Genomic DNA, 16,174 nt, shown 5'->3' with positions numbered 1-16,174 from the left:
AATCGTTTCTTCTTTCTCACTTAACCGTCTGCAGTTATGTAATTAATGTGTCATGTATATTCACCACTAAAAGAAAGTGAGTCGCGTACAAAAAAGAAAACCGAATTAGAAAGTCATTGTACAAAGCAGAGTTAAAGTAAAAATTTAAGTTTTATTTAGCCAATGTTGTGCATATGTACATTTTGTACACTTAACTTTTCCGTTCTGTAAAATTGTGAATTCATGATTGTAATGTTATTGATATTTCAAAGGTTCTTAGCTATGGTTAATTGAAATAACCTAGTTTGTGTCTGCATGTTATCACACTTTAATTATTTACCCTGTCTCGGTTTCCACACCTATCTTCTCTATTTCGTCACTGTAATTCATGTGTAAAAAGGTTTTAAGATCTCAGGCATAAAATCACTATTTTTTGTTAATCTTATACTCAGGATACATCATAAACGAGCATCAATCTTTTAAACGGATACGTACTTTGTTTGTTAGAAAAATTAACTAAAGCATTTATTCTCGTTTCTGCAAAATAATCACTAATTTTGTCAACTGTTTATGTGTGCAGAAAATATAATTAACCCTTAGAAGACTTGGTTGTGTTTTGGGTTGCTAATAAAACTAGCACAGATAGCTAACATAAAAAAGACATGCCATCATCATAAATATATACGGGTATTCATGAAATCAGTTAAAATTATTTAGTCCTGAAGTTAATCCCCAATGCGACATTTGCATATTTGCAACTCATCATATGACTGTTGTGTTTTGTCGGGAAATAGATTTGTTGTTTGTAAACAAAATATATTTACAAGAAAAAGCCTTACTTAATTGCAAAATCGAAAGCTTAAACAAATGGACAAACAACCTGTTATATTCCTGACTTGGTACAGACATTGCTTTATGTTTAAACAAGCATCCTTATACAAATGAGTTTAGATACATGTATCAATTATAAACTGCACTGTTTAAAGTCGAATGTGCTTTTAAATTTAATATAACACTTTCAGAAATCACGTGACAATTAAAATTACAACAATATATCAACATCACTTAATAATTGTCAAGTTCAGGAAGTACTTGATGCATCGTATATTGCGGAAGTTTGTCAATATTTGTCTCATGATTAAAAGTAGGTTGTATAAAAACTTTCATTAAACTTTCAACGGTAAATCGATACAGAATGTTGCTGGCAATAATTTTGCCCTGCATCTTATTAGCAATTTGCATTCATGCAACGAACCCCGGATTGAGACTTCATATTACACAGAACGGGATAGATTATGGTATGTATGTTTTAACAAGTAATGAGGTTTGAATTCAAATCTGTTTTACTAAATCGGTTCTATAGATTTATGAAAATTGCGAATGGATTTTAATATTCAAAACATATACCGAATGTCTTGACTTACAATTTTAGTTTACAATAAATTCTGTATATTGTAGTTCAAAATATATGTTAGGCTTAAGGTGGAATTGATTTTGAAGGAAGAGAGAACTTCATAATTCAAGTTTATACATGTAACATGATGAAAATAGAAAACTACTTGGGTTTATGTTCATAGACATAGAAGGTTCCTGCAGAACGTGAATGTAGTTCATTTAATGTCATTACACACTTAGCCTTAAACAGAAAAAATCGAAACTAGTTGACACAATACAAGTTATATTACCAACCAGAACATTAAACAAAAGCAACAAATCGTGTTTATTTCCACAAGTGAATGTTTTCCTAAAATGTGAAGCAGAGGGTAGAAAAATGTGACCATAGGATTTATATATGAATAATTAGACAGTAGTGCTATCTACTAGTATATAAACATTGACATATCTTTATATTTATACCATCGGAATTAATAACCTAAACGCGTGTGTACCAGGCAAATGTTATCAAATCGATGATAAACATACTGTTAACAATCTGTGGTGAATGGCGTGATTCCATATCAAAAGTGAATGAATACTCTGGGTTTTCTTTAAGCTACTGCATTGTTATGATTCTCTAATACGATTTCTCTAACTCTTACTCGATTTATACCTTTCCTGACTGGTTGATTATTTTTATTTAATCAATGTGTGGTTCCTTTAATCTCAGTTTGCCACTGATAAAAATTCGATTATGACATTGAATTTTCTTGCTTTCCTCTGAAATTCCTATTGTGACGTCATGAAATAAGGTGACAATGTCTGATGACGTCACAAGACCATTCAAAAAGAAGGATTATGAGTTTCTGCAAATTATCTAAAATCATTAGAGAAAAAGATTCTACAACCAAATCTCGTACAATACGGTATGTATTCATTCTCGACAGTTAAATTTCAAAAATTTTGAAAGCTCGGCAAGCCTTCCGTTCAAAATTTTAAAATCTAACTGTCTCAAGCGGCTTAATATCGTATCACACTTGTTGCAGTGGTAGAATCGATATATATGTATATACTGTGTATTTAAGTTTTGGTATTCGTATCTTGAAGTTCAAACCAATTTCTTGAACATGTTCGATCGAATTTTCTCACTGTTGATGATATTGTTTATTTGCCTATATATGGTAATATGATAATTTGGAATTGTTTATGCATTAAGTTTATTTTGATTGTATGTTATTAAATTAAAGCTAATACCGTAGCAGTGGATTTAATTTCCAAGACAGTACGAAGTGCTAAAATTCCAGATCAAAGTGGATCAGGACATCATGTAGAATATAACATCTATGGGTATGTATGTTCAGTCAGGATTTGCAAGGGTCATATATTGTCTAGTGTACTGGGAGAATACTTTAAATAAAACAAATGACGTCGAAGTTGCAAATGCGTTTAAGAGATATCAACTATAATTCTAACATATGTATACAAGAATGCTTTAGAAATTTATCGTGATTATGTATTTGATATTTACAGAAATAACTCATGCATAGATAGCTTTGTCAGTTTTATTCACGTTTGATACATGTAGTTCAATGCACTGACTAAACAAAGATTAGTAGTGGGTCCTCTGAGCGTTAGCATATGTTCAATTTAGAGTGACACATCGGGTATCACGGTAAATGTCACTAGTTATACAAGAACTGCTAAACCCTCCGTTGCACCCCAGTTAACGGTGAGTAGTTGTGCAAAATCGTTACTTTTTGGTGTATTCTGTTTGCACTTTTGTCCTTTTGATCACGATGTAGTGTAATTATCTTTAGCTAATAGTTCTTAATTTCTTTGTACTGTTAATCTTTTACATTATAGAATGATAAAAATACTTTAAATATATTATCTGATTCTGACTCTTTATTTCATTTAGTCTGGTAATCAAAAACTTCCAGCTTGGAACTAGCAGTATAAAGCTGTCGTCTGGAAGTGACCTCAAATGGACTACAGCAAACATCGTATTGGAAATTGATGGGAATTTTCACTATAAATACAGATGGCATTTGTAAGTTGTTAATAAATTGGTTTTGAAACTAAAGTTTATTTAAACGATCACTATTACATTACATTTAAGAGTTCGTTGGGTAACCAATGCTGTAGAAAGAATTCTCTAATTATTACACGATTTATCCCTTTCCTGACATGTTGATTAATTTTTTTAATCAACGTGTGGATCGTTTGATATCAGCTCTTCATTGGTCAAAATTTGATTATGATGTCGAATTTTCTTGCTTTCCTCTGAATTTCCTATTGTGACGGCACGAAAAAAAATGCGACCATGCCTGATGACGTCACATAGAAAGAACACATCTTTTTGAAGATCATTTAAAAAAAAGTATTGAATTTGTCTGCATATTGTTTAAAAATCATGAAAGAAACAGATTCCACCACCAAATCTCATGTATTACGATATTTATCCACTCTCGACAGTTACATTTTAAGTATCTAAAGCGCTCGGCAGGCCTCGCGTTTTTAATTTGAAAATTTAAATGTCTCGAGTGGATAAATATCGTATTACACTCGATGCAGTGGAAGAATCTTTATCTATCGCTCATTTGTGGCCAATATATATGCTTTATCTGAAACATTCAAACTCAACTCACCTACAACGTCCATAAATATTATTAAAAAATATTCCAGTTGTTAAAAACTAGAATCACAAAAATGGCAAACTCTAAGGAAAATTCTAAAAGGAAAGTCCCTAATCAAAGAACAAAATCAAAGGCCGAACAAATCAACTGTCATATTCCTGACTTGGTACAGGCATTTTCTAATGTAAGAAATTGTAAATTATACGTGGTTTTGTTAGCTAGCTAAACCACTCACATGTGTGACGGTCGTATCAAATCTTTTACATGTTTTATAGTGACGACGATCGATGTGTGAACAAAACAAACAAACATAAAAGGTAAAAATTACTAAAATAGAAGTGTTTAGTGTTTTTCCTTCTTTCAAAAACGCAAGGCGGTTTTAAAAGATTTCATAATTTTGCTAGCCAAAAAAAAATATATAACAAAATTGACGGAACACATTGTCAAACTTTTGATTCATTTAACATGTTGTATTGGTTACTGAAACGTACTGAAGTGTTTGTTTATGAATCATTCCTTTTTTTTTCTTTTTTTTTTGTGCTGTTGTTTTGTGTTGTCTTCGCAGTATCAAGATATCTGACCATGGAAGATTTACAGTTCAGTTTTCAGGGATGTCGTTCAGCGTTGGAATAAATACGGGTAAAAGAAGCAATTTTCAGATATACAATAACTGTTTTAGATTGCAATCGCAAATAGACATCTCAATAGCACTTAAATACACCTGTTTATAAGATTGTATATAGGGAATAAAACAAATATTTGCTGTAAAGTTCATTCAACACTATGTCTTAACCTCGTACTTTATTCGGTCTTTTTACCTGTTTCGAGCGTCACTGACGAGTCTTTTACAGACGAAACACACGTCTGGTGTACACAATTCTAATACCGAATGGACGTATACGATATATTAAAAACAGTACACATATAAAATAGAGGGAACGTATTGCAAGGAGTAAAATATCAAACCAACAATAACAGCAACACCATACTCATATCTGATATATTATCAGTACATATCCAATCTCCTTGGTGTTATCATAGCTAGGTTGCTGTGGTTCAAATCGCAAGCCGTGTCAAACCAGCCTTGAACATTGGCATGTACAGCTTCTCCGTAAAACACTCGGCATTTAGGAGTAGGGAGCAAAGAATGATCATGCAAATGTGTCTAGAATGAAGTACAAAGCAGAAATCATATTTGTATCGCATCACTATATAATATTTGGTATGCATGTGATATGTTTATTTGTTCTCGTTTATAACAAATCCATCTATATATCTATCACTATACATTCTCGTTATCACTTCACATCAGAAACCGTTAATTACAAAAAAGTACTGCTGTAGGTGTTGATGGCAATGGGAGACCAACAATTAAATCCGCACAATGCGCATGTAACAGTGGACATGTTAAGTTCAAATTCCATGGAGGAAGAGCTTGGATCTACAATACGTTTGCAGGAAAAGTTTCTAAGGCTATTAGTAAACAGTTTCAGAAAAAGGTAAACATAAAGCGCATTCTTTTTAATACAATTATTAACATTTAGATTGCTAAAAAACGCACTTTTTCTTGTCATCTATTTATTCGTATTATTGTATATTATTTTACACCAATGAAGGAACATCGATTGCTCTTTGACATGATTAATATTAACTTAAATTTGGCAGTTTTAGAATACTTTAAACAAACCGATTTTCACGAGCGATTTATTATCACGTCTTTTGCTAGAAGAAAAATAACACGAATATAAATCGACGCGAATAAGTAAAACTTGGATTTTTCCTTATGGAACTACATCAAACAAATAAGTAAATCGCGAAATTAAATAGCCGCGAAGGGAACAAGAACGTGTCAAACACGAAATAAAGTATCCGCAAAACTAACTTGGTTTAAAGTATAACAATTGTATTACGATGATGATAAAATTATGTGAATTAGAGCCCTGTGATTCCTTACTTAATTGAAACTTATTTAAACTTTAGAAATCTTTGCATCCTTATTATGTTTGAGTTCAATATTGCAAAAGCAAAAGTAAGCAGCGTGTTGATTTGTTTTTATCGTTTTCCTCAGTTCTTAAAAACTGAATGCGGAAATAAACTAGTATTTCGTTACAGATGTGTGGAATAGTTCAAAATCTCATTGATAACAATGCACAGAAAAGTCTTTCAACTATGAAAGGTATATTTTTTTATCCAGCATTTATTTTTTTTCATATGTGATTTGAAACTCTTAAACTCTGGAATAATTATAAGTCAGTCAAATTTTATCATTATGATATGACTTGTAGAACTTATTTGATCTGAAATCAGCTTGATATTTTATAAAACTACCTCTCTTATTTTGAAGAATTCATGTCTATTGGTTATCTGTGTCGTAGGGATGCTGACTCTATTACCCATATTTCTCTTCATTCAACACATCACTGATACTGTTTTATTTTGTTGATTGAGTCAAACAGATGATGTTAAAATATTTTCTACTTTAAACTATATATATAGTTCAGGTAAAACTAGGTAAAGTCCTGACACTTGACTACAGACTCATGTCAGCTCCAAAGGCAACTCCGCAGTATATGGAAGCGAGTCTTAAGGTAAAATTTTCAATGTTATCTTTTGTTGTTGTAAAAAAGCAAACCTTCAAGAGTTAATATTCCCTTAGAGTTTTGAAAATATTATAACTTCTTAAATATGGGGATCACAGTTGTATTTCTTAAACAGCATTTAATTTCGATGCATTAATAAAAAAAAACAGTGAAGAAGAACAATCGAAAGTAGCTCTAAAATGACGTCTTCTGAATACTTTTGATGTTTCAACATTTTGAATATGCTACGGTCGTTATACTTGCAATTTCCTGTCAAGCTTCAGTGTTAAACTAACTGTCGTTGAATTTTGAAAAAAATAGGCGGACATTTCTAGTTTGTTTAACAAACACAAACATTCTTATGTGATAACTGGTCTAAGAAATTACACTGTGTTACTAGAATTTTTTTTTATGAAAATTGTATTATGTTTAATCATACAGGGAGAAATACTCTGGACCAGTGATAAAACTGAAGCACCATTTGCACCTCAATCTATGGCACCAATCACAGACAGCAAGAAAATGGTGTACATCACATTGTCAGATTATGTATTCAACACTATGTTTTATCAAGCGCATAAACATAACATGCTTGTGTTCAACTTGACTACAAAAAATGTAAATATATGTTTCCTACAAACTGATTTGTCTGCAAGGAGAAAAAAAAAATGAGCAGTTATTTTCATATAACACTGACACAAGATGAAACTTCAATGCTAATTCCTCAAAAATAACTAAAATTATTTTGTTAACTAGCCAACAATTAAACGTGTACACATATCGAAAAATAATTTGACATGCAATATGAATATTGTTGGATCAAATTCTATGTTGGCTAGCAGTTTTTATTTTGAGAAAATATAAAAGCAGTCAATGTGCAGTCTTCAATACTTATAAACAAGCATTTGTATACATCGGTTTCGAAACTTAGATTGAAACAGACTAATATAGACTACCACAAACTTACCACCTTAATCAAACTTATTTACAGAAAAATTGAAATTCCAAACACAAAATGACCAGGATTCTCTATATTTATTTAAAATATGTTTGTTTTTTAAATTCTGTAAATCAACAACGAATCAAGCTTACACAACATGATTCATTTCAACTTACATTCTAAAACGCATACAAACGTTTATAATGATATCGAAACAGTGTACTTTTAATGTTTGCTTACATCTCATTTTCGTTTTTATAATTTAATGGTTTTGAGAAAAATAACAATCTTGTTTTCTCTTTGTACATTCCAAGATCAAAGACAAGAAAGATATATTGAACACAACCTGTTCCGGTCTGTGTATTGGGAAATTTATTCCACAGGTAAATTAAAGAACAAATGTTGCAGATAGAAAAATGAAACTGAAAGCGTATTTCAAAATTTAATTTATATATCTTTGTAATTGTATTGTACCGAATGCATAATATTTAATTTGATTTACCAATACTTAAGAAACACAATATTTATCTAAATGCAATTTTTCAGTTATTATTAAAGCAATTACAGACATGTGGAACAAACTTTTAAATGGGTTGCTATCAAACTTCTATACGATTTTTGACCAAGCATTGTTATAAGATTGATACCAGGATACAATAACAGTATCACGAGTATGTTAAGAATATACAAAGATTTGATCGGACATGGAATATTATAACATTGTTTCCAGTCATTCGCTTGATACGCGTAATTTAAAGTTGTACCATTACTGTGGAGAATTAAAGCAGGCTAAGTCAATACGAAAATTGAAATTTTTAGTTGATGATGCACCCATTTTCAAAATAATTTTGGTCTTAACACGAACAGTGTATTTACATTTATATCAAAGTTCCTAATGAAGTTTTATCTTGATGATGATTAACAATATATATATATATTTATATATATATATATATATATATATAAGAACGTCTGAGTCAGTGACAACTCTACAACAGATTTATCCATCGAATCACCAGCAATGATGGTGATACATGGCTGTGTACATTGTGTATATACAACTCGTCTAAACATATATATATAGTCATACTATAGTTATGTTATAGATGCAATTTATTTTGCCCAACAATACAATTTTTTAGTATTATATCTTTTATTACATGAAGATCGGAAAAGCTTTTCCAAATAGTACAGTAGAACTACACATGCTTAGTACTAAACCACCAGTGACAAATATAACAGTCGGAGCCCTTGGTGTGAGAGCAGAAGGGAACATCACCTTGTTTGCTAGGAAATCAGACAAAAGTCTACATTATTTGTTTACAATATATGCTGTGAGTATTTATTACACTAGATTATAAAAAGAACAATTATATTGAACTGTATAATTTTGCATTATTAATAGTTTTCCTTTTAAAAAATGTTTATCAAAGATATTAGGCTTATAATTGTGTACGTCATACGTGCATTTCGTCAAAAAAAAAAAATCAGTATGTCTGATGATATATTTGACAAATATGTATCATGGTTCATTTAACATATTTTGGGGGTATCAACATATAACTATGCATATGAAATGTTCAGTACTTCTGATTGTTGTGCCAATCAGACAATAGTTAACCATCAAATCTTTGGAGTGCTGGTGCTAATAATTCATGTATATCTACTGGGGGATAGTTGTTATATCGAGTAACGTTTAGCACATTTAAATAACTAAGAGGGAACATGGGTTATATATGATTCTCGAAAAAGGGTCTAAATGGCCCACGAAAACAAAGTTTCTCAATCAATTTGTTTTGGCATTTGATTTTGCCATGTGATTAGGGACTTTCCGATTTCATTTTCCTCTGAGTTCAGTATTTTTGTGATTTTACTTTTTTCAGTCATACGAGAAAAGTCAAATATTGCATTATAAATAAATACTAACTTTGTGTTCAACGTCGCCTGTAATAATAAATTTCAGTTAGATTATAGAAATTATATGATTTACAATACTACAATTATAAATATCCTGACAATATAAGCGAGATGAACAATTCTAGGATTGCTACATATACATGTATCAACATATTTGTACTGAAGATGAAAAGCCTGACGTGAAATTGTATAGTGTATGTGGTCCGTACTGATTTATTCAACATTACACATTCTTTTTATCAGAAAGCATCAATAAAAGTGAATCTTTCAATGGCAAATGAGATGATACATGGAAAACTCTACGATACGAAGTAAGTATTCTGACCATTACTGTAAAGCATGTTTAGCAGAATATGCTCAGTCTTCCAAGACATTAAATACTAATACTATTTCCGAGCTCAATTTGTGTAATTTAAATATATGAATACATATTTCATTGAAATCTTTAATTTACCGATATCAGTATGCACGTGACGTGATGTGGTCTGACATGATTGTTTTTTTGTAATCAACTGTAATCAGTGAAACACAAGATATAAGAACAATCTGTTTTTTTTTTATATTATAGTTCGCTTATGTGTGTGTCACATGTTAGTGTTGTGTTTCCGTTGTGACGTTGTTCTCCTTTAATATTTAATGTGTTTCCCTTAGTTTTAAATTGTAACCCGGATTTGCTTTTCTCTCTCAATTTATTGATGAATTTCGAACAGCGGTATACTACTGTTGCCTTTATTTCTTTCTCTTTAGTAATTAATGTATCAACGAATTTCGATTTGATATCGCATAATATGAAACATCTATTTCCCTTTTTCTAAAACATAGACAATTCAGGCGTGTACATATTGTTCCAAAGTGAGAAGTTCTTAGTCTTGCAACAAAATGAAATTGGATACGGATATAACGTCGATTGATTGATAGATTGTTGGTTGCTTAACGTCCAGTGACAAATATTTCATGCATATTCAGGACGAGAATAATTTCACAATAAATACAATATGTAGGTCTTGTCATAATAGAGGCCATTGGGGATGATGGTCGGGGAAATTTGGACTGCCACTGTAAAATGAGGGTATATTGGATAGGGACCGTAATTTTGCCTTGCAACAGGCCACCTACGGGCTGATATAACGTCGATGAAATTTCTCTATCTCGATTTAATCAAAGTACTTTTAACGCTAATATTATTTGACACAAGAAACCAACAAAATGCGAGAAAAACATCATTTAAATGGTCGTTTCTGCAACATATTGTTTTTCTCGAGAGTCGTAGATATCACAATATGTTGTATGAGTACCAATGAGACAACTTTCCGTCAAAGTACGTTCTTGTACATCGAGCCCTGCATGGATAACATTGATTCGGTAATTTTTTATTTACTACTTTTATACAGTACCAATTGTCTCTAGAGTATGTTCTCCGTAAACTACCAGATCATATAAATTTCACCAAACGGGGGTTTAGTGCTACCCTACATTGTAATTGCCTATGTAAAGTTTTCTGTGAAATTGGTTTTCGTATTGATATTTTTTCCGTTGATATATTTTGTAATGGTGATTTCTGCTTTTATTGATCCTGTACTTGTTTCCCGAACGGAAACAGGTAAAATAATTGTGATATTTATAAGTTACAATCAAAATAAACATATTATCTTTTTCAGAATTCAAACAAAAGTTACAAACTCTGCCATTGGTACTATAAATGTAAGTATCTAGTGTTATTAAGAAAAAAGGAAACACAGATTTTTTGATAAGTTTCTTTAAGGCATTCTAATATTAAAATAGAAAATGGATTTCTTATTCTGAATTAGGTATTTATTTTGTTGACAGCTAGTTTATCGATAATAGTTTGTATGAGCCGCAGTTTAAATATTGCATACAATTATTTAGTGCAATAATAACATCACACAATTAGGACGAACATAAAAACCATATCTACTCTTATCATTTTGTACATGTATTTTCTGTTACAATAGAGATATCGGTATTCTATATTTATCATTATGTCTTTTGTTCATAGGATAGAGCATTACAATTTCTTGTGGACAGTGCCATCATAACCACCATAGAACCAATGATCAACGGTATGTATATTTCAAATCATCTTTTGAGAACTCATATTACGAAAAATAATTTTGTGGTAGACGGAACTGATTCATAATGCGCAGAAGCAAGTAAGCATTTATTGAATGAATTTGATTTGTAGTTGTTTGATTAACATACAGTGACATATAGTGCATTACGTATTTCAGACGTCTTGCTACACAGACCGAATTAAAACTTAGGAATGAAGTCATGTTATGTGAAAAGATTGACAGTTCTCGTTTTACTCGGCTCAACAGCCGTCTTGGTCAAACATTTAAAAAATCTCAACGAATATACTTCTTTTATAATTTGACACGCCAGACGCGTTTTTCGTGTTCACAAGAGTCAACTAAGGCGTTCGATTAAAACTTTCGTAATTTCAATAAAGAAAGTAGCAGAGGAACATTAACGCTAGAATAATTTAAAAAAGCCAAATCTGTCTATAAAGACCCATCTAAATTGGAGGTTTTAAAACCTCTATTGCCAAGAATGACCGTTTTAGATAATATTTCACGTCCATAAAATAATTATGACGACTGTGCTGGCTGGCATATCTGATGCTTAACAGTCTCATTTTTTCCTCGTTATTTTATTACTTATCTAAGCGATAAAGTTTACTATTTTACTGGAGAGAAACTAAACAAATACCAGTAGAGCTGTAAAATTCTAATTAGGGTTTTTGAAAATAACCTTCCGTAAAGTAAACCATCTGCTCAAATCTAAATATCAAACGAGCTATTATAGAAAATATTAATCATATATATCAATGGAAACAGATATAATATATATTTGTAACGCTTCGTGAATTTAAAATTGACTCATATCTGGTATTCTAGGTCTTGGAACCAAAGGTTTTCCTATGCCATCGACAAATGATTTACAATTCCAACAGTCTGGTATTAAACTATTGCCGGTGAGTATAACATGCCTTCATTGTATTTCAATGTATTTTTTTTTGATAACTTGTATATGTGTTGGTTTTGTTCAATGAATTTGAAGATGATTTCCATAATGTGTCGACATATTTAAATAAGTGTACACTGTTTCACATAAAAACGACAATCAACGCCATAACCAATATTTACATCACACGTTGATTTCAGGTTCAGTTTTTGACCATGTAACTGTATCCACATGTTCAAATAGTGTCGCGATTAATAGCATTCTGTACATATCTTTGAAAATTATTTGTTTTATGTAAAAATAAAAATAAACGAAAGTAAATGTTATGATTTTTCCTTAGTTACAAATTGTTTTCACAATAGTTCAAAAAATAAAACTAATTAAACAATTAAAAAGAAGAAAAATGATATCTGTGTGTAGGGTATTCCAGACTGATCAGTGAAACATTACTATAGAAGCTCCAATCATATAATACCAGGCACTCTGTATGTTTCGTTCCTCTTTTTTTATTTTCAGAACACGATCCTGATTGAAACGGATTTGAAGTATGCTCCTAAATCAACTGTGCTGAAGTTTGTGCCTATGAATGAACGATACCAGGAGATTGAAATTTGATGAATGAAATTATGGTGTGTGTGGATGTGAAATACATGTTGGATGTGTCGAATGACATTTTAATTTGTTTGTCCCATAAAATACAGTAAATGGTTTAGTCTACTCTACAATGCCACAGGTTTTCAACAAAATAATATACACAATGTCTGAAAATGTATTTTATTAACCAGTTTGTTTTATATCATGCTTAAAAATAATATTGTGCAGCATTTAAAATTGGACAGTAAGTGTACTGCTAGATTGTAAATAAAGTTAAATCCTAATAATGTCATTTTTTCTGTCAAATGTCTACAATTGCAACATAAAATGTTAAGAACTTAAAAAAATATCGAATACAACCGTAACCCCTATTATGTAATAAAACGTTTAGATAATAAAATTGAAAAATTGATTGATAACAAAAACAAAAGTAAATATTGATATACTTAAACTTTATGTAAGATAACAAATCATAAAGCAATAATAGTCAATAATATAAAGGCATAACAGGTTGAAGGAGCATATTTTGTTTATTTGGCTGCTCGTGGAGAACTTTGACAAATACACAAGAAAACCTACTGCAGTAAATATATATGAATGACTTTCATAGATCAGTGTATATGTGGTGAATTGGTAAATGCAAGACGTGCATTCTTATCAATGTCAAACAATACTGTTCAAATACATGAGGAATGACATGACATTTTACTGCGCCGATAGCAGTTGAATTGTACCAACAGTTTGCTTCAACTATGAACAACGGCATGTAAAATTTGGTTTCGATGGAGGCGATTCTACATGCTGCTGATTCTACATAGGTTGGAATCTAAAAAATAAAAAAAAAAAAATTAATGACCACTGCCCTTTCCTCGATCTTGATATCTATATCATTAACGGGAAGCTTAATACAAAAGTTTATGATAAAAGAGATGATTTTTCATTTCCTATTGTTAATAATACATTTTTAGATGGTGACGTTCCCTTTTCACCATCTTATGGTGTTTATATATCTCAACTTGTACCATTCGCCCGTGTATGTAACAACGTATTAGATTTTAGCGAGAGAAATTTATGTATTACTGAAAAATTATCACAAACTGGTCAAAACATTAATTTTACTAAATTTTATCACCGGTATAAGGAAATAATTCGTAAATATAACTCAACATGCAGACACCTTATACATTCAGGTATTCCAAATCCAATTTTTAATGGTAATATTCTTTACAAAACACAAAAATGTAAGTATTCACCTTAAAGGCTTACACAACTTTTAAACAGACTTATTAAGAAGGGATATAGTTATGATACTGTTGTCAGGTCATTAAAGATTGCATATTTTGCCTTTCATATTGATTCACTTATAGGGTCTTTACATCGGAACTAAACACATTTATTTTTTTTGTTTACAGTTGTTGGCATGACACGGGTTATGTTCTTCTCATATATTTTATGATAATACGTTTACTTTTCTACATTGGCTTGAGGTATAGGGGAGGATTGAGATCTCGTAAACATATTTAACCCCGCCACAATTTTGCGCCTGTCCAAAGTCAGGAGCCTCTGGCCTTTGTTAGTCTTGTATGCTTTTTGATTTTAGTTTCTTGTGTATAATTCGGAATTTAGTATGTCGTCCATTATCACTGTACTAGTATACATAGTTTTTAGGGACAAGCTGAAGGACACCTGAGGGTGCCGGAATTCTCGCTACATTGAAGACCCATTGGTGGCCTTCGGCTGTTGTCTGCTCTATGGTCAGGTTGTTGTCGCTTTGACACATTCCCCATTTCCTTTCCCAATTTTATTTGTATATAGATACATTGATGCTTTCTTTAATAAGGCAATCTTTCGTTCATAAGTTTATTTTTAATTTATAAAATCCTTACTAATTTCATTTTAAAGTTTATTATGGCAGTGAAGTATAGATTCAAGGAACTGACGTTGTTTATCATCTTTATAACGTGTTATAGTGTTTTTTTGTATTTGCCTTTGTAAATTATCAACTTTTGCTGTTTTTGCAATATCCTTTTAGCGTTGTTTGGTAGTTATACAACGAGATTGTGTTATTGTGCTGTAGAAATGTAATAAAAGCAATACATCTTTAATTCCTTATAAAAACTTACTTATTCCGGGAACATTGGAAGTACAAGAACAGGTTCTTCAGATCTGAAAGACAAACAAATCCTACCAAATACAGCCTCATTTTAAAACTTCATGATTTTTTTTTCATTTAAATCTTTTAGTCACAGAGTTTTTACAATGATAACAAATAATTCAGATTTTATTTGATACAAATATTACAGAAATGTGTTTTTATATGTTTACAGTTTTGCCTATGCGTAGGAATTTTCCTAAATATGTATTATTTTCTGACATGTTCTTGTTGACCTGGACAGAATTGATGGAGTAACAACATATCCGAGGTATTAAAGTTGTGTTCTGGGACTGGGTGTTCTTGTGTTTATTTGTACTTTGTTCCCGTCACGTATATAGTCATTTCAAAGGTAATTTTAACATTGCCATATACGCCGAATATTTGTCTAGCCAGATTCAACCACTTTTGTATTCTTAAAAATGTTCCGTAGAAAGTCATCAATATTGCAGTTGTTATGAAACAGTACGTTTTTATGTAAACTATAGATATATGTTGGCGTTTGTTTTTTGTTGCTGTTTAGTGTTTCCGTTTTTCTGTTGTTTGCCTTCTATATATGATTTGTTTTCGCTTTGATAAATATTTTACAGTGATATACTTCAGCTAAATTTATTTAATACAAACAACTGAAATAAAACATACCTGCTGACTATCATTCCACAATGAATAGTCTATATACTAGTATATAACTATTATATTCAAACGATGGCGTATTGCACAAAAGTACCAAGTTAAAAGAAGAGTCGTCTTTCTTTTGTTTTATTTTGGATGGGGACATTTGACCTAAACTATTTTTTTAACATTGGTTTTTGGATGCGTTTTGATGATGTATGCATCGTGTATAATCACTCTAGATATTATCTTATAAGGGAACATGCTCTAGATGCGTACGCGGAATATGCTGACAAAATGGCCAATATTGGGCAAGTATTCGATAGGTACCATTACTTTATCATCAAAATGGGTGTCGTACGAATACAAATGAATGAAAAGGTATTAACAGACAACACTATTG

General features: G+C 31.1%; 1 protein-coding gene across 1 annotated transcript; it reads left to right on the top strand.

Annotated features, from left to right (window-relative positions):
* The first annotated feature begins 1,122 nt into the window (after positions 1-1,122).
* On the top strand, positions 1,123-13,294 carry LOC143079906 (bactericidal permeability-increasing protein-like). Its single transcript, XM_076255536.1, has 15 exons — positions 1,123-1,277; positions 2,604-2,703; positions 3,275-3,406; positions 4,558-4,631; positions 5,337-5,491; positions 6,105-6,168; positions 6,489-6,580; positions 7,013-7,189; positions 7,826-7,894; positions 8,678-8,845; positions 9,672-9,739; positions 11,087-11,129; positions 11,446-11,509; positions 12,347-12,423; positions 12,930-13,294. Exons 1-15 carry the CDS (start codon positions 1,175-1,177, stop codon positions 13,026-13,028), a joined length of 1,485 nt encoding a protein of 494 aa, XP_076111651.1. The 5' UTR covers positions 1,123-1,174; the 3' UTR covers positions 13,029-13,294.
* The last annotated feature ends 2,880 nt before the right edge of the window (positions 13,295-16,174 follow it).

The sequence above is a fragment of the Mytilus galloprovincialis genome, chromosome 6 (assembly GCF_965363235.1).
Source record: "Mytilus galloprovincialis chromosome 6, xbMytGall1.hap1.1, whole genome shotgun sequence".
Lineage (NCBI taxonomy): Eukaryota > Metazoa > Mollusca > Bivalvia > Mytilida > Mytilidae > Mytilus > Mytilus galloprovincialis.
Note: the sequence above shows the minus strand (reverse complement) of the source record. Positions and strands in the feature narration are given on the sequence as shown.

Coding starts and splice junctions, on each gene's coding strand:
- LOC143079906 (XM_076255536.1), top strand. CDS start 1,175: ATGTTGCTGGCAATAATTTTGCCCTGCATCTTATTAGCAATTTGCATT. Junction 1,278..2,603: donor ACAGAACGGGATAGATTATG/GTATGTATGTTT, acceptor ATTAAATTAAAG/CTAATACCGTAGCAGTGGAT. Junction 9,740..11,086: donor GGAAAACTCTACGATACGAA/GTAAGTATTCTG, acceptor TATCTTTTTCAG/AATTCAAACAAAAGTTACAA.